The sequence below is a fragment of the Asparagus officinalis genome, chromosome 1, assembly GCF_001876935.1.
Source record: "Asparagus officinalis chromosome 1, Aspof.V1, whole genome shotgun sequence".
Taxonomy (NCBI): domain Eukaryota; kingdom Viridiplantae; phylum Streptophyta; class Magnoliopsida; order Asparagales; family Asparagaceae; genus Asparagus; species Asparagus officinalis.
In genome coordinates, this window is record NC_033794.1 from 37,378,699 (window position 1) to 37,399,309 (window position 20,611).

Sequence of the window (20,611 nt, forward strand, 5' to 3'; positions counted from 1 at the left end):
AAATGAGGTGGAGCAAATGCCTATTATTAATCAACCTGAATCACATCCTGAAGATATAATTATTGAAAATCAAGATGAGATTATTCCAAATGAGGTGGAGCATGATATGCAGGAAATAAATAACATGCACGATTTGAATGATTATCAACTCACTAGGGATAGAAATAAAAGAACTAGTAGGAAACTTGAGAGATATAGAGATTGCAATTTGATTGATTGTAATATGTCTGAGTTTGCCTTTAATGTGTTTGCATCCCTTGAGTGCAATGAACCTAGGACTTATAGAGTTCGGTCCTATGTGGACTTGGCATTGAATTTCGACTTTGGGTAAAATTTTTCCCCCTTTGCTTTGTGTGTTGCCTTTGTGGCCTATTAACTTGCTTTGTGCTTGTTAGTAGCTTTGTGATTTTTTTCCCTTTGAACTCGATGACCGTTTGGTAGAGTTCGATCCTTTGTGGACTTGGTATGTTTGGTGATCTTACCCCGATCTTTGTGATCTGAGTTTACTTTGTGTATTCTCTTCCATTGCTTGTATCCTCTTTGTGATCATACATGTAATGATTTGGCGATTATGAGTCCTGCAGTTTTGTGTTTTCTTATGTGCACTACCTTGGGCCAAATGTGGAGATTGTTGTTATTTTTGTTGGCCTAATAAGTTGGCCTGTTACAAAGTGGCCCAGCTTCCCACCTGATTTGCCCTAGCCCCCTCTATTCCTCTCTTCATACCCGATGGTACTCAACCCTCTGTCGGTTGCCCCCCTCCATCATGTGTCCTGCGCTGCTGCCGCTTGGAGTCCCATCTCCCATACCATGTAGGTCGGCTCCTACCATTTGAACCCTAGCTTTTTCCTCTCGTGTTGGTTGCCCCCTTCTTCTATTTAAGTCGAAGGGCATGGTAGTAGCTCGGGGTGGGAAGAAGAGAGGAAGAAGGAGGAAGAGAACTTGAGCTTTGTGCCCTAGCTTGTGTGCGATCTCCACCCTCTGTGAGCTTTGTGGTCCTGTGAGCTTTGTGCTCTCACCCTTTGTGTGATCCTCTCTTCCCGTCCAGCCCTTTGTGCGAATTCCCTTTCCTCTTTGTGAGTGACTTGTGTAGGGTAGATCTGTGCGTTCCCCTTTGTGTTCATGGTGGTGCACAGTTGAAGGAGATCAGACTGTTAGAGCAGGCTTCTGAGCCAAACAAGACGACGTCGATCCTCAACACTTGTGACTTGCATAATCCAAACATGTTTTGTACATTTTCCACCTTTTATGGTTTCCCTTCAATAAACATATCACCACCCCTTGACTACACATGACTCTCTAAATCATCAATAACATATAAAAATAATTTTTTATAAGTTTCATGTCCTAGTTATGCCTTACACAACGTCCCTTCTAGCCATGTTTTTTGCATTTTCACCTAGCATGCCAGACCACAGCTGAAATGATCTCATCAGATATAATGCATGGTTCTTCAGACTCACTTAAAGCATGCTCTAGTTTGGACATGGCTGAACTAGATCCCTTCATACAGTAGGAGTTGTGAATCTAATGACACAACTCATCCCTCTGTCCTTTATCAAGGTTCTTGGAATGTAAGTCCCTAACAAAAAGCTATAGTAGATATTACTGCTCACAAACTGATATATGGATACTAGTCATCTGGAATGTCACGTCCTGATCCCATCAATAACCGAGAGTACTCTCCTTCAACCTCCTTGGTTATGCTTTTTTCTCTGGACTCCACAACTCCATATAAATTCACTCGAACCTTTAGATATTTGTTATAGTTGATATACTGCAAGCCAGGTTAAAACTATGCTGACAAAAACTTAACTTGAGCTTTCACTAAGAATTACGTCAAGGACTGGGAATATGTAGATCATCTACCCTGCTACACTGCTGAGATTCAGTTTTTAGGAAATAGGATATAACATTGCATGAGGATTTAACCCCTCCCTCTGGCATAACTATGAGGTGCTTCGCAAATGCCAAAGTGGAACTGATGCGAAACAATGTGATGCAGGTATGAAGATTAATGACAACAATGCTTCGCCAAATCAGCGATCGATCTAGGCAGGAAGCTCAAGAACAAATTGTAGCTTTCGATGGGTTTTAAGCAAAAGTTGCAATGTACTAAGTTCAAATCTTTTGTAAATGATCCAGAAAATAAATGTAATGATTCGTTCTCTCAATACAGTTCAAATTGTAATATTTAGATAAGCAGAAATACTTGGCAACAGATTCGCTCGCTCACTTAATCAAACTGAATACAACACAAATACGATCGATAATAATATTGATAGCAACATGCAAGCAATAGCAGTTCCGAAAATATTTGGGCGAAAGAAAGTTAAACCTTCGTCGGGTTGTACCGGTTCGACGGGAGGATCCTCTGGTGGTGGTTCAACGACACCAAATATGAGGGGTGGAAGCTCTCCACCGAGGGCGGCGTAATTCGGGTGGAGCGGTGTATCTGGATGGAAACGCCGATGCCACGAGCTGATTCCCAAACTACTCTCTACGCTGTCAACGATCTGATGGGTCACACGCTCCACGTACTCGGGCACGCTCTCGAATGACTGATAATCAAACCACGGAGAAAGCTGTAAATCTGCGATGCCGGTCTCTGGATCTAGCACGATTCCATCATCAGCATCAGGATCAGCCATACACCAACGAACAACAGAGTCGAACAATCACAACTGCAGATCAATACAACTGAACCCAAACTAAACAGATCTGAACTATTTTGATTCGGGTCAGATCTGACCAAAGTGACCACTCAAATATGTAATGGGCTAAGTAACTGGATCTGTTCTCAATATCTGTGAAGGCGGTGGCGGCCTGGGTGGACGGCGACGCGGGTGAAGGCAGCGGCGGCCTGGTCGGGTGGTGCTGGGCGGTTGCTGGAGTTGGGGATTCGGAGGTGAGGGTTTAGGCGGAGGAGGGGGTTGATGTTGGCAGCGGTTGTGGAGGTCAGGGTGGTTGCTTGAGCCGAATGAGGAGAGGGGGTGGATTCGTTTGTGGGTTTGGAAGTTGGTTGCTGGAAGAAGACGATGAACAGTACAAAATTTGATTTTCTTTGAGGAAGAGAATGACGGCTGATCAAAAATCAATAAGCTAGGGTTTCACACCATTAATTAGCAAATCAATTTCATTCATCAGTTCAATAACTACCAAATCAAAATTCGAAATTTTGAAATTCAAAATTTAAAATTCAAACTAATTTATTACAACTGAATTCAAAACCATAATGCTGCAACATGGCGCCTCCTGCGCTGATAAACTCGGCGAAAATCTCGTGTACGCGTCCGGATGTCCCCATCAGTACAAAGATAAAAGAATGGTAACTACAACAAGCATAAAATTCTTAGCTATTAATTCTTAGCTATATTAATGTCCCAGCAACGGATGTGAGAAGAATCCTTCCTGCGCTTTCAGACTTCAGTATATACATTTCTCAAATAGAACATATGTCCTTTTGTGAATCAAGGCGGAACAATTAGCGAAGAGCCCAACTTAGCCTGAGGTTGGCGTTTATCAAATACACATGTTATTGGAGAACAGGGGTTAAGAAGCATTTACACGAGACCACAGTTATATAAGGTACTTGAAATATGGAACACTTCCATTAGATGAGATTAAATAAGTCAGCAGCGTGTGTATAAGAAATACTAATTCTTATTTTTGCAACACTAAATGGGTAAACGAGAACTCTAGGGAGATTGACATTACAAGGTATAATTACAGATAGACAAATATAAGCAGAGAAATACTCAAACAACCGAAAATAAATATGGAAATAAAATATTGTAATCGTGCAAATAATTTGCAGAAAATGGCATATGTATCTTTCTCTATATGCACATGTTTAATTATACACATACGTTATATCTCAACATCCTTTATACACAAATACATACTTCTTCTCCCTGTCTTTCTCTCTCCCTCTCAATTAGAGATTCTACAATAGGGAAACCCTATGTCCTGTTAATTCTTTAAAGGTTTGACTTCGATTAAGAAATATGATAATCCTTCCCATATTTTGACTAAAACTGCAAATGTCAAAGGTAACTTCTAATTAAATCTTAGCTTGATTGAACTCCTAACTATCCTATTAGAGGTAATTTAGTTGATCAGTTACTTATTTGCATTGATCGCGCTTAAAGACCAAATTGACGCCAAATCTTACCAAATTACAGCCTGCATAAGTTTAAAGTTTGAATTATGTATTTATGTATATAGGATGAAAACACCAATGACAGTTTGCTTCTACCAAAGTTCATCCTTGAACTCAAGATCTCTTTCCATCCTACAGAGGGACCCAAATGTCTTGAAGAGGGTGAAAAACACACCAAATGCTTGAAATCTACAAGTTGTCTTTTCCTACATATTGAACTACTGCTCACGTCAGATTTTACCTCTAAAATAAAAAACTGACTACACGCTAACGTTCACCACATCCCAATCATGATGTATCACACCAGTGAAGTTTTTCCAAAATTTGATGTTATATACATGAGGCAAACAAAATAGTTACCTCATATGTATTGAGCTTTCCTTCGCTACTCGGAGACTTGAATCCTCAGGTGGCAGGAGCTTACACAACGACAATGCCTCCTCAAAATCTCCAGATGCAGTTAACTGTACAATCTGTGAAATAGAATGCACAATGTACACATGAAATGATATACATCAAAGAACATTACTTGCTCTAGTAAGTGGCCAACATAACTGCTAGTATTTTCAAGCATGTCAAACACAGTTAACTTGTTATAAGTGGCATTTTTCTTAGATCATGACATCTTTAACAATAGACAAGTCAATGTACTGTTAGACACAAATAATACAGCACCACTGTAAAGAACTTCTAGATCTGATACTAGTCAAAAGCTTTGAATGAGAGTTTAATAGATGGGAACACATGGAGGTTTTCTATATATAAATATGACAACAAGTTTTAATGCATAATTTCTGAAGTCCAATGAAAATAAACCATAACGTAACATCTAACGGTATTAGTCATCAGAAAGATGTCAATGCTAGCTCAAGTTAAAAATATCACTAAACTGATGAGTTTACGCTGATATTTTGTATTGAATTTCACAGAATTTTAAGATAACATGTTGACCTCAGAGGCAGAAACTATTATTTCAAGATGTATGCTTTTCATCATGCTAATCTCAGAAGAATAACTTCACTTCAAATAGGATCCTGACTCAAGACATGTTCCCCTAACCATTAGGTGATTCAAATTATGTAGGAAAATGGTCCATAAAATTCTGCTACCTAATGATCCTACTCCATCAAAAAGAACAATTCATACATAAGTCGCAACAAAGGGGTTCCTAATTTATCTGGAGCATGCCATGAGTTCACACAAACTATTGTCAGAATGGGACTGCATTGTATCCACTCAATGCATTGAAAGGGGTCTCGAAAACAAAAATCTCAGAGACTTCAGATCCATCTGGTCATTATTGGTTGCGTGCTTGCGCATCACTCAAGCAACCAAAAGAATGACTCGCTTTTTTTCTCTTTCTTTGTCTTTTTGAGAACAAAGGTGTAGACCCCTGCCTCAAAATGAATTGGCTAGCAGATAATAAGAGATCTAAAATGTAGCTTCCTTACTGGTAAATATACAGAGCATCCTATAACTGATGCGTCTCATCAAGCCTCAAAAAATTGTTGAAGAATAAGTATAGCTTCAACAGGTATGTCTTATGCATTTAACAAAGGTACCATATACATCCAATAGTATGATGAGAATATAAAAAATTGTTTGAGCAAAAATACTAGTGACTGACTTCATGAATAGACATTTGCATAATTAAATTAAAAATTTTAATACAGAACCAAATTGCAATATGTTTAAGATCGTCAATTGAATTAGAATAATTAGGATAAGGTTTACTTCTGCATTTTTCGCCGCATATCAAGTTTTACTTCTACATTTTTCACTGCATATCAAGTTGCGTGCTTGCACATCACTCAAGCAACAAAAAGAATGAATCGCTTTTTTTTCTCTTTCTTTGTCTTTTTGAGAACAAAGGTGCAGACCCCTGCCTCAAAATGAATTGGCTAGCAGATAATAAGAGATCTAAAAATGTAGCTTCCTTACTGGTAAATATACAGAGCATCCTATAACTGATGCGTCTCATCAAGCCTCAAAAAATTGTTGAAGAATAAGTATAGGTTCAACAGGTATGTCTTATGCATTTAACAAAGGTACCATATACATCCAATAGTATGATGAGTATATAAAAAATTGTTTGAGCAAAAATACTAGTGACTGACTTCATGAATAGACATTTGCATAATTAAATTAAAATTTTTAATACAGAATCAAATTGCAATATGTTTAAAATCGGCAATTGAATTAGAATAATTAGGATAAGGTTTACTTCTGCATTTTTCGCTGCATACCAAGTTTCGTAGCTTTAGGGCAAGAGGTTTATTAACTCAGGTTATCCTTCTTTTTCAGAATGTCATCTTTCTGATAGGAGCCTTCCGCATAGGCTTATGGCCCCCTCCTTTTTTTTTCTTTTGAGGAGTACAAAGTGTTGTTGATGGTTGGGTGGTTGTTGGGACTTCGGGGAGGAGAGGATTATAACAAATGCGAAAATTGTTCAACAAGTGTTCCTTTCTTGCCTGCAATTGTCAGTCTAAAATTTTTGGGTGAAGTGATCAGATATATGGAAGCAAATGAACAAAACCGGTGGGAAATAAGAAGAATGCCACAGATTGATTGCATTGTCACTTAAACACAAGGATTTAAATGCTAAAAAAACCCTCTCTGTCAGTCACTTTAGAGGGTGCTCAGAACAGCTTACTTTTAGAAGATTTTAGACTATGTTACTTGACTTTTATGATAAAACTTTTATAAAAATTGAACGAGAAGAATGCTAATTTGCTTGCCCAAACCTAGCTTATTTAGGCGAGTTTATAAGTTAAGTTTTCAAAATTTAATCCTAACTTTTTTAAAATGGTACTTAAGCTAGCTTGTATAGGATGCTACCAAACAGGTAGATATAGAAAAGCCCATTTAAAAGCTACTTTGATGGAAAAATAAGCTCCTCCAAACACCCATGAGGCCTTGATCACTTTGCATTTCCAGCTAGTGGTACATGAGCATTTGTGATCATCTGAAAACTAATCTTGTTGAGGTTCTAGTTAGCATACATGGAAAAGGGCTTAATTACAAAGCAATTTTATGAAGCTTCAAATATCTTCTAGAAAACTATCACCAAGTTGATTATCGCGCACAATTTCCTCTAAAATTCCATGAATCCCTCCAATCCAGTTTACAAGTAAATACCATGGGACATCGACGGATGTTGGGCCATATTTTAACTTTTTTACAATTTTGTTAAACAACCCCTATTTTAAAAATATAAGAAGAAGACTACTTTGTGGAAATCCTTCTTCCCTTTCTACTAAAACTTTCTGTCCACCTTGATCTATGGTTGGTAACCCATATGGCGAGATCTGACAAATCCTAGCCCTTGGATTCCAGCCTCATCACTCTCCGCCACTATTTCCTACTCAGGATAATCCCACCTCCCTCCCTTTTCTTTCTTCCCAACAATTCCAGGCCCTCTTTTCTTTGCCATTTGCCCAAAGTAAATTAAAGATGCTATTTTAAAATGGGGGACTCCTATTATGAGTCTAGAGGTAGCCGTGCAAAAGGATTTTGATAGAACGATAAAATGGAAAGTTTTTGTGTTAGACTTTAAGAGTTTGGAGAGCAGTGCTTGTGAACAGGTCTCAACAGGATGGGTTTTCAATGAGTGTGAATAGGAAGAAAGAGGATAAGGAAGAAAGGAAGGATGGAAATAGGCTTTTACAATAAAGAAAGGTTATGGGTGATGTTTTAGATAATGATTATTAGTGTCATGAATGAATAAGAAAATTTCCGTAGTTAGTGGTTAAAAGTTGATATAAAACAAATCCGGAGGGTAGTTTTCTATAAAAAAAAACTAAGTCTTTTAGTAATTTAGCCAAAAAGATGTCAAAGGCTAAATTAATATTCCTATCCGAATCCACCAATACATTCGCAGATTACAAAAGTATATTTCTTCAAAATCAAGATTACCATCTAATATATTCAAGTGAACTTGAAATGTTATTTCACTTGTCCGTGAAGACCAAAAGAGTGACAAATATCCTTTAAAGACATAGAGTACTTTAGCAGGACATATTATATAACAGCTACATACTATTTATTAACGGAAAAAGTTAACTACTGTTATGCAAAACTCGTTTGGCTACATGACACTAGGAGGTACTTGCGTAACCTTCCTGCTATATTTAACTGAACTAGATCAAAGTTTAGAGGTAAACTGATAGAAGTTCTTAACTTTGAAGAGAATTGGACATTTGACATGTAATGGTTCTTCAGGTGATAATGCATACAGCTTCGAGAAGAATTTGGTATAAACACAAACATAAATATTATTTTAAAAACTACCTGGGCACCAAGAGGGACAGGCAACAGACCATAAATGGAATTGCTTAAAGCAGCAATCACAGAATTGGTGCTTTGAAGAATAAGACGAACATCTCGCAGTACAACTGTCTGAATCAATGAATAAGGAGATCTAAGAGATCGGATCTACAGAAATAGTCAGACAAATAAATTAACATCACATGACACCATGCATAAATTTTGGATGGAAGAAATATGTATGATTAACAAGGAGAGAGATGTGTTGACCTCAACATATTTTGATAAGCAACCTACAGCATATGGCTTGTGAATAACCACAGATGTAGGAGCCTCAGACCAACAAATCCTTCCATCTTGTAGAAGCTTTCCATTTTGGTCAACAAAAACCCCAATGTTGTCCTATAAACAAAAGTTCATCAGGAATTAAGACGAAAAAAATCAGCATGAAATAGTCATTTAATATGCAAGAATTTATCTACAAAAACTGAAGCTTTTCCTGCAGAAAACCAACAAACAAGATGAAAGCTGAAAGCAACTGTATGTCAGCTTCACCATATCAATAATGAGTAGTTTTACTGATCTACTGATTGGAAAAGGTTGAATGAAGTTAAAATCAGAGAGATGTCAGTTAGCCAGATCGTTAGATTGACAAGAAAAATAATGACATATACCTTTTGCATCAGATTTAAATTTTCACCCAATCTCTAACTCTTCTGTTGTCTAGCTTGGCTTTAAGATCATGGAGAGTCATTGCCTTTTTAGGCCTAACAATTAGGGGTATAAGCTACCATCTGCTCATGATAATTTTTACTCAAAATTTTAAGTGATAATCTTTGTGGACCTAGCATAAGAGCAAATGGATAAAATAGTTTGAGAAATTGGACATGCAACTTCATAAAGAATCTCTCTTTAACTACAGCTCTACAAATAAAATCTTAAAGAAATGTGGCTTATTTTATAAATTTTACAAGGCAGAGAGAAAAGATACCAACATAAATAATGTTTAAACCATAATAATCATACTCCCTTTAAAAATGTGAGTTTGAGAAAATCTTTTCATCACTGACCCTTTTGAATATTATGTTGGTATCACATCATATCCTAATTAATACAAAAAAAAAAATTCAAACCTTCAGTCTTGAGACGATGGACAATGTGCATTAATAGCAACTGTATAAAAACGCTATTGGATAGTTCTATTATCATCAACAAACAAATCCAGTTATTGTTAAGAAAAACTATTTTACATTATCTGATTACAAAGTCAAACAACCCACCAGAATTCATCTCACTCATGCATTCCATCAAACAGTTAATATAAACAACAAAAACCCATCTCTAATTTTTGTCGGTTACGTGACTAACCTTGGATTTGATCTACATTACATCCCTTGTTCTGAAGGTATCTGGTGAGTTTGTTTGGATCAGGTATAGGAAAAAGTCTTTACAATATCTGATTAAAAAGATTTAATCAAGAAATCTAAGCCCTCTATCTGAGCCCTCCAACCTTTTCTATTTATAAATTCAAAGTTAATCCAAATTTAATTACATGTTAGTTTTTATCTTTATAAATATGATAAATTTGATTAAATCACTTTTAATTTGGATTTATGAATCCTTGAGAATTTTTTTTATAGGAGTTGTCTATAGAATCTTAATTACTTTATCTTTAGTTAAGAGTTATTCTAGAATTCTCCTGTAATTAGTTTGCTTAAGCCTTTATATAGGCATCTCTTTGAACAAGCAACAGGCCAAATATCAATAAATCTATTTATTCCCATTCCAATTTCTTTCTCCCACAAAGATTTCTTCACCAGTGAACAATGTTTTAAATATCCGCCGACAAGCCGATATTATCGATGATTTATTGGTTTTGGGGGCCTTCAGTTATGATAAGTTCAACTTTAAATCAGTTATCTTTTTTGGATGTTTATCGCTGATAATGCAGCAATTAAGTGAGTTATCGTCCGATATTATTGGCCCAAAAATCAGAATTATCGGCCTTTGGTTTGAGTTTTGATTTCAAACAACAGGCACCTACTCGATGCACTTTAAACCCGACCCGACCCGACTTTCTACCACTGGTTCGTGATCCTAAACATAATTATTTACATTTTGGTATGTTTATATTTCATTAAGTATGGTTGGATTGTATTTTAGAATATTATATTGTATATCACCATCAGGTAAGGTCACTCCAATAAATACTACTTATCCTCGATATATCCCCATATCCTCTATCTGATATGGATTTTAACCATCTGATAAATTCCTGATAATCGATATTTAAAACCTTGCAGTGAATAAAATAATTTTTATCATACAGCTAGAATTTTACGTTTGCTCGGTCAAGTTTGACTGTGCAAGAGCTCAGGTCAAGTAAAGATAGAGTTAATCATGTATTACCAGTGTCTGAAACTTAAGTTGAAAATGATATCTGTTAGGATGTAGCTCAAGGAAACAAAGAATCTTTCTTATCATCATTAAGTAGAGGTTAAAATTTCATTTTTTTGATATATTTAGTGCAATATATTATACGATAACCATAAAATATATTAAATCTAAAATAAAGAATAAAATTATTTTACCATGTGCAGCAATACGCATGCATTCCACTAATACCTTCCAAATGCAACGCATTCCACTAATACCTTCCAAATGCAACAAAGTTGCTATATTAATAGTGTATGAGTTAGTTGACAAAAATAACCCTCCTCTCCTTCCTAACTACCACAACTCCTTTGTCTTTCTCCTTTTCCCAGGAGATATATTGACAATTACAAAGATTTAGGGGCTAAACATGCAATTATGGAAGATTTGGAGGTATATTGGCAATCATGAAGATTTGAGTCGCTTCATATTTCATGCCTAAGAAAAAAAATTAAAACATGAAAGAAAAATATCCATGTGCAATGCATGTGCACTATCTATCTATTACTATTATCTAAGAAAAGTATTTTTGGGTGTTCTACCCCCATACAAGTCACCTTCGAGAAAAATTTCAAACATATCCCAAAATTATACCATACAATTTCCAATGATTTACAGCTTAAAAAAGACATAATTTGGAAAAAGGCTAACAACAATCTTCTTTATAACTAACCCCACTATCTCATAACTAACAAGCTATTCACTACTTCATAACTACCCTACTTTTGAAATATCATACATTTATATTATTTTGTGGAACATTTTGTAATACATGTATTAATATCAATCATTAATGTGTTCAACAATTTATTTATTATGCACAAGGGTGTATCATATCATGCACGCATTGCGTGCAACAAAATTTGTATACCTTTCCCAAAAGTAGATCTCCAGAAGGAAGTGGGACAACCAAAGGCAAAGTAAGCCTCCCACAAGGGAATATGTCTGATAATGCCCCAGTTATACTGTTCATTATCATGTAGTCTTTTTTAATCCCCAAACATATGTTCTCCCCACACCAGGCCATTGACTTCACTGTATCCGGAACGCCAAACTCCTTCACTTCCACAAACTCTCGACCACCTATCAACAATTAAAGTAAAGCCTAAGAATTCATTGCAAAGAGAAGAATTAATCAGTGCCGACTCAAATAAATATACAACTGGTCTAAGGAATGTATTGCAAATGGTTAGGGAATGTATTATTGTTGTCTCATCACAAGAGAAAACAAAATCAGAAAATGTTGCCATACCAAATGTACATATATATTTCAAAAGTTCGGCAAAGCTATGCTTGCCTTGCAGTCTCTCAGGTAAGGAAAAGCATTTATCTTTTCTTTTTTATAACAAACACAAATCAGAATGATGTCTAAATAGCAACCGAAACATGATTTTAATGTGTTTATATAGTATTATGTTTCTTAGTTTTACTACAATTGATTTTATAAAGTTTCTTATCTTGTTTTAGTGTCAACTGTCATATTCCTTAAAACCCTGTTTTCATTAGGTACCCTAATGCTATTATACTTAATGTAAATAGAGGTGTATTATCCGCAAAGTGAGAGACAGAAAGAACATCAGTTCTAGGCAACAGAATTTCTTTTTCTATCAGCTTATTCTACTCTACCACACTTCTCGATTGTGGCTTCCACATGCTTACCTTCATCGAATATTAGCATTATTCACTAAATTTCTGCAGATTATTGGTACTCTCTATCAAAATTCACAAAATAAATCACAAAAAATAAAAATAAAAAATAAAAATTTACCATCAAGCCTATAGATTCCGACCCTCTTCTGCCCGACAGAGACAGCAGCAGGTCACGTGACCTGCACACCTCCATCGCCACCGGTGCCTTCTTCCAGAATCCAGTCACCGTCTTCTCCAGCTCATAGAGCCCTCGCCTGATCTCTCCGTCGCCGTCGTCGCCGGAGGGAGGAGCGTAGATGCGGAGAGAGCAATCGCTGCATCCGAGGATGAGCTTTGAATCGTAGACGGCGACGGTTTCGATCTTTGCAGGGCAGGCTTTGACGAGCTCGACTGAATCGTAGGCGCTGTGAACCATTGATGATGAATGATTGAAGGGAATTCGGAGGAGAGAGGGTTAGGGTTTGGGGAGGGATGATGAGGGAGGTGACCGGAATCGAGAGGGGGGATCGCGTTTTGGATGCGGTGCTCCGCCTGGGGATCTTTCGATTGTCGTTTACGAGGATGGCAACTATGAAGTGGCTTTATGCTTTGCTCGTAATTAGGGATGGTTTTTTTTTTCTTCAGCTGAATATTTATGGAAAATTGGTTTATTGTGGAAAATTGTTTATCACAGTTGGATAATTATTTCGAAATCATTAGTTTTTGTAAGGCTAAATTACGAAATTGGTATTTTTGTTGAACTCAGATTCAAATAAGCTCATGTTGTTTGCTCTATAAATCTATATTAAGCCCTCATTCTATTTTTCCAGTCTCACAAGCATCTATTGTTCTGGTTTTGATTCTATTCAGCCCCCTTTGGTGATTTAACATCCCAAGCACCACCAAAATCAAAATTTTGATCAGGGCAAAGTTGGAATATTGTGAAAGTAGTCATGTGCAACTCACGTGAATATTATGATCACTTAAGGAGATTCGGAAAGATTATTAGGGCAAAATCTCTTCTGCTTATTTCCTCTCCTGATGGAGATCAACTAGCATGAAAGTTCAACCTCTGAAAATCCTCACCATCCGTGTCCACATAAGAATGAAAATCATCATAGATAAGAAGATCCGCTTACAATTCGATCCCTAGCTCGGAATGTGATATGTTTCTTGGCGATGGGTTCTTGTCTTGAAGGAGACTGATGTTCTTATCGTCGTCCAAGAGCCCACTTAAAGCCCTCATTCATAGTGTTGTATCCATTATAGACCCCAATCTTGAGGTAATTTTTCATTTATTTTGGATTCAGTTTTACTTAGTATCTTTCTAGTGGTCGTTTGTTAATTTGGCTAAAGTTGAAAGAAATTCTTGTTGATTTGAACTGATTAATTGAGAAATTTTCTTAACTTTGGGCTTAAATAACATAGATTTTACATAATTTTATTTCATACTTTCCATGAACTCTTCATCTGCTAGATGACTTCACGTGTAGAGTGCAAGTTTCCAGGTTGCTAGACTTTCAATACATCTACAATCATTGTTGATAGCTACGATGTTAAAGTTCTCAATTTGGTTTTGAATTTCAACTAAAAAGCAAAGAAATTTTCTTTCTATTGTTTTATCAAAATCAAAGTTTTTATTATGATGATATTCCTTAAGTTTTCATTATAATGCAAGTTTTCATTATGATTTTTTAAGGTAAAGTTTTCATTATGATTTGTTATAAGTTATATGATTATAGGTTTTTTTAATTGGTCATATTTTTTTATCAGATAATATATTTCTAAATAAAATATGGTTAAATTCATGTTGCATATTCCTTTTCTTTTTGCAAGTTTTTGAATGTATGCTGACTATGCCTTGATTTCTCTTGTTTGTATTTCTAATGTGTTTAGATGGAGGCGAGAGGTAATGACAATGGCAGTAGTAAAAAAGATTTGTTGATACAGAGTGAAGATACGGGACACTAGACTATGATTGGGATCAAATTGTAGGAGATATGGACCGATGCAGACAAATTGGAGATGGTAATATTAGTGGGACTAATGTGATAAATCTGGACAACCACAATGATAAGAATGCAGTTGATGGAGTTGGGGAAGGAGGTAATGAGAGAAAGAAGAAAGGAAGAGGAAAGACTAAACCAAGAAATAAAAGTGAATGACGTAAAGAACATTGTGTAATGAGAGATGATTTTGACTTTGTTTATGGAGACGGTGACAATTTGAAATCCCCATAAAATCAAATGATGAGCAGGAGAATGTTGGATATCCTGAATTTAGTTTTGATGATGGACCAATACCACAATTTGAAGTTGGCCAAATATTTTCTGATTTAAAGACATTTAAAAGTACAGTGAAGTATTATGCAATGAAGGGAGGTTATAGTGTGCCTTATAAAAAGAATGAATCAAAGAGACAGAGGTTGATATGTTGGGGTGGTTGTGAGTGGCAATTATATGCATTTGCCATACACGGGGAAGATCAGACAACATTGCAAGTAAAGAGGTATGATACTGAACATAGTTGCATTAGGACTCAATACAACACACAATGCATGGCTAAATTAGTGCAAAAAATTGTTTTGAGTTAGTACTACGCAGACAAGACACTAGACGTTAGTATTACGCAGACAAGACACTAGACCAGTTATATTATGGAAGACATACAAACAAGATTCAATTTTCAAATCTCAAAGAGTACAGCTTACAGAGCCAGGGCAATGTGTTTAGAAAAAATTAATGGTTCTGAAGTACAACAATTCCAAATTTGTATGATTATTGTAATGACTTAGTTGAATCAAATCTTGGGACCACAATGAAAGTGAAGAAAGTTTACCCTGAATCAGAGAATGAAACAAGGTTCTAAAGTATTTATATATGTTTTTCAGCTTTTAAGGGATGAGTTTAAAAATGGGTGTAGATTATTTATTGGGTTAGATGCATGCCATTTGAGAGGAAATAATTGTATGTATCCATTTGCTTGTGGGGTAGATAACAATAATTGTATGTATCCATTTGCTTTTGCAATTGTTGAGGGTGAGAGGACCATTACATGGAAGTAGTTTATGGAATTATTGGTTGCAGACATTGGCGATGGAGATGGGCAAGGGTGAACTTATATGAGTGACAAACAAAAGGTAAATGATTTGGTTAATAAGTTATCTTTCTTATTGTTTTATGATAAATCAATATTTTTCTAACATGTTGTTGTACATGTATAGGCGTTAATTAGAGCGGTAGGAGATTCTCAACCAGATGCTGCTCATAGGTTTTGTGTTAGGCATATGTACCAAAACTTTAAGGAGAGTTTCAAGGTACTTTATTTTACATTAATGCTCAAAATGAATGCTTTATATGAATGCTTACTTGTTAGGACTCATGTTTATGAGCCTACTATCTAATCTAGTTTTGATGATTAACAAACAATTTATAATCATTTTTTCTAGTATTTTTTATTTTCTCCTACAAGTATTCAGGTTGAGTGGATTTAAAGCTCAAGATTCATAGATTGAGCTTCATACACAAATCAACTTGGGTATATTAGTTTAGGAGTTATATTTTGTGTGTTAATACGTTAAAGCTCAAGATTCATACACACACAAATCTATTTTTGATTTATCCCCGTTTTTGGATTATAGACTTAATGACATATTTTTATATATCTTCTCAAGTCTATAAATCTATTTTAAAGTGTCTCAAAGCTTGGTTGAAATAGTTTTGTCAAAATCAAGTATTTAAACGAATCCGTATTTTTGAGATTTTGCAAAATAATGAGTTTTCACAAACGGGGAATGATATTTTAAAATTTTATTTTCTAACATGTTTATATTCATGTTTATAAATATTTTCCTAAGTTTTATAATTTTTGAAATTTATTTGCTATTTTTAAAAGCTCTTTGAAAATCAGAATTACTATTCTAAACTAGGTTGTGCATGTTTTTTAGTTGACCGATAAAGTGGTCTGCAATTACTGAAAAGTTTCTGCTCAGTCGACCGACCTTCATCAGTCGACTGAATATTAAAGGCTAAACACAGTGGGAGTTTAAAGGATTTTAACCATGAAGAATTTTGGTGGACCCACCATCAATTGATTTGACCAGTGAGGGATTTTATGATAGAGGACTACAAATCATCAAGCATTCCATACCTAAACCATGGGAGTTTCGTGAGGAAAAATTGACCATATGAAGTCATTAAAGAGTGCTTGGAAAGTCACAACAAGAGTTGGTGGAATTGACCCTGGTAATTGAAACCATCCAAGAACTGAATGAAAGAAAATAAGCCTTCGCAAAAGAAACCGAGCATGGTCTTCGGCAAATTCGTCTCACCATTGGAAGAATTTGGAGTCCAAGTGGGAGGGTTTTAACCAACTTAGAAATAATTAAATAGCCATAGTAGGATGTTCTTAATCATCTTTATAATAATTAAGAATAAATTATTTAGATTACTGGTCTTTATCTTGAATAATCAACCCACACAGGGTTATCCTTAAGAATGTCATGTATATTATTCTCCAGGAACTTCCCGTCAAATAGGTTATTGTAGACGTCAAAAATTACCTATAGGTTTCCGCATGCAGCTCGAGACGAAAAAAACAATGAACATTATTATCCAAGTCAATGTAGATTATCTGATGTCATGAGGAAGCTAACAAGTGCATGAAGAGAATTAACGAAACATATGAGTCAACGGGACAGAAAAATAGCAAAGAAACGACTCGAGTTTCACCCACGAAAGATGAAGCACCACTCGTGTCTCATTCACTCCACGTGTGTTTCACCCAGGGGAGGTTGTAGATCTTCTCCAGCTTTCTAATGTAATATGAATCATGTCATTCTGAGATCGGACGGGAGAATTAGAGGTGAAACAATCGAAACATGCCAACAACGTCTCGACTAATGGCCAAGACACCACTAAGTCTCGACCAAGGATGAGACACCAGCAGTGTCTCACGCCCAGAAAAGCTATTTTTTTGCCCGTTAACCACCCAGAAACCTATTTTTAATAAGATTTTGAGATTTCTTGATTCTACAGCCTCTCTAACGGATTTGAGGCTATCTTTGAACACGGTTAAGTGGTTACAACTGAGGATAAGATCAAATCGTTCGTTCTTATCTGAAAATAGAGCTTCTGAAGTCTATAAATACAGTCCTAGGGTCTTCATTCAGAAGGATCGGGCATTTTGGAGCAACGGAGGAAGCAAGTTCTTGGCGAGTTCTTTAACAAAAAGGAGGAGAGTTTGATAGATCTGCAGCCACTTCAGCCTCGTTCATTTGTCTCCCTTAAGATCACATCATCGCTGTGATATCGAGAAGAGTGTTTATCTCAATGTTGCTGAAATATTCACTTCAATTTCTTATCTCCTTCACAAGGCAACGAAATTAATCGGATATGATCATTTGGTGGTCCACGAATAAACCTCGACATCAGCAAAGATCCCCCACAAGTAGAAGACCGATAAACGATCTCTCTACGTGTATTTTCTAAAAGTTGTAATTTTTCAATCTCTTTTTTTAAATTTGTTGTAAACGCCAGATATTGTAATGAATTCCTCAAAGAAATTAACTTTAGACGTGAACACACTGGCGACTACAGTGGGAGACAACAGCCTCGCTACCGAGGCTATCGTGCCACAACCAATGATTAAGACCCCTTTAGATGAAGAGGTCAAATACGAGTTCGACCAACAAAAGTTTGAGGAGTACATCTCCTTCTCCTCCTCTAGATCTTCCTCTCCTTGCAAGCACAGAAAGACCACTTCCGTGAAGAAGGTTCATTGGCCTTCAGATCTAAAGACTCAAGGTGACAATCTTCGCCCAAGTGCTGTTGAAGGCTCCTCTCTGGTGTCCAAGAAAGCCAGATCTAACACTCACAACAACTCCCCAAAAGTCAAGGAGTTTCCTATTGAAAGTGCACCAGTTCTGACAAAGAGGGCTCGTCAGAAATTATACCAACGTCTTACCCGTCAATTCGCTAAAACTTTAGAGCAGGTGGACGGACTCTGCTATTAAGCAGATTTAGAATTCAGAAAGCACTAAATGACTAAGCCTTCACCGCAACATGCAATGGGTTCCTCCTCATAATCGTCTACAAACAAATGGGTTCGTGTCAAATGAACACGTTCTTCTCTTGACGAGCGCACCCAGAAACGCCGTACACTTTTTACATATGCACGAATCCTTGTACAAAAGGCTCAAGAATTACAAAAGGAAGAGGTGGTCAAGGAATCACCAAAATCTAAGCAAGTTTAGGTGCCAAAGGCCAAAACAACACCAAGAACGGCACCGAAAATAGCCAAGACACCTCCACTTAGGGAGAGACGTCAGTCGTGTCTCTTTACAAGTTCAGGACTGACGTCTCTCCCTAAGTTTTTATGCATGGGGACTTTAAAGATCCTTCAATGAAATCTTGAACTTGTAAAGATCCACGCTGCCGTAGGTCTTCACCGGAGGTGCGAGAGCAAGATGAACGGGATCGGAAGTTGACGGAGGCTGAGAGGCATCAAAATCCATGTTTTTATGCATGAGGACTTTATCTCGATCCCTAAATAGAGATAAGCTTATATCTAACACATGCTGCCGGTTAGTCTTTACCGCGAAAAAGACACCAAAATCTATATCTGGGGGACTTGATCTTAATCCCTAATAGAGATAGGTCTACGCCTAACACGTGTTGTCGGTTAGTCTTTTTCGTGAAAAGACACCAGAATCAATGTTTGGGAGAATTTATCTTGATCCCTAATAAGAGATAAGTCTACGCCTAACACGCGTTGCCGGTTAGTTGTTTCTCGTAAAAATAACAAAGTCTATGTATTCAAAAATCATAGCACCAAGTCTAAAAGAGTTTATTCTCTTAGCACAATGTTACCTATGAAACGGGTTTAATAATTCACATGCTAGCCTGATTCAAACGGTAATCAGTAAAGGCACGTCAAATCTGTTGATGGCTGAGGGTTTGCCAAAAATCCTATAAGCATCCTACATGGGATGATTAAATCTATGTATTTAAAATCATAGCACTAAAAGAATTTACTCTTTTAGTATAATGTTACATACAGAACGGACTTAAACAATCTGCATGCTAACCTGATTCAAATGGTAATCAGTAAAGGCTCATCAAACCCGTTAAAGGCTGAGAGTTTGCCAAAAAATCCTATGAGTATTATGCTTATTTATTCTAAACAGAATGGGTAATCATAATAAGGTACAAAAGTCACTAACGCATCAGCTTCACTAGTTAATCTCAGGAATTGAACAGGCGAGCTAACCTCAACTCCAGTCAAAATTTTTGTAATCACGGAGAAGAAGGCTCTTTATTCCTAGGGTTTTGAAAAAAGTTTCAAACTCAAGGATGTAGACAAAGATGACCTAAGAGGATGCAGGTTTCGGGCTTAAACAGATTCAGTCCAATAGAAACATCGTAGACAGTTGTACCCGTCTCGCTAACGCATGGCAAAACAAACTGTCTCACACAAAGAGCTTCTCTGGCGTACGTCCAATACATTCTCAGCACGATTGCGGTACTCCGATAAGTATATGATTATAAATTGCATCTCCTTGAACCTCCAACAGGTACATGAGGTTAAACTAATTCCTAAAACTCCCAGGAGTATATGAGTATAAACTGGTCTTCCCTGCTCTAACGCCTTAAGAGCCTAAACTATGTAGACTCCAGTTGACGTATGAGTATAAACTATGTTCACTCCAGTCAATACGTTGTGATGAAAGTTAACACTAGTCAACGTATTACAACACTAGTCGATGCATTAACAATTTTCATCGAAACAAGGCTCAGATAAATTCCAAGTCAAAGGATAATCCCAGGGAGTTCAATCATGATTCAGATCCAAATCTCTGGCAAAGATAATCAGTTCAACATCGATTCAACAACATGAGCTAATTCAAAAACTAACACACTAGTTCCAGTTCAAGATTTCGACAATGGTCAGACGATAAACGCAGTACAAGAAGAATTTCAGCTATTTGACAAAATATCGAATAGACTGAGAGCTAAAAAAGTTAAGAACTGAAGTCAGTTATATGTCCTTCTACGCCGATCTCCTCGACAAAATACTAGAGAGATTGAAGGTTGGGCTTATCACATCCAAAGTATTTCAGGC

The 20,611-nt window shown here is 36.5% G+C and overlaps 1 protein-coding gene across 1 annotated transcript in view; it reads right to left on the reverse strand.

Moving 5' to 3' along the window:
* Positions 1 to 13,135, reverse strand: part of LOC109822968 (vam6/Vps39-like protein) — a 25,474-nt gene extending 12,339 nt beyond the window's left edge. Inside the window, 6 exon segments of the mRNA XM_020389257.1 lie at positions 4,523 to 4,635; positions 8,453 to 8,596; positions 8,699 to 8,830; positions 11,733 to 11,944; positions 12,630 to 12,663; positions 12,666 to 13,135. Coding sequence (XP_020244846.1) covers positions 4,523 to 4,635; positions 8,453 to 8,596; positions 8,699 to 8,830; positions 11,733 to 11,944; positions 12,630 to 12,663; positions 12,666 to 12,926 — 896 coding nt within the window. The 5' untranslated portion in view covers positions 12,927 to 13,135.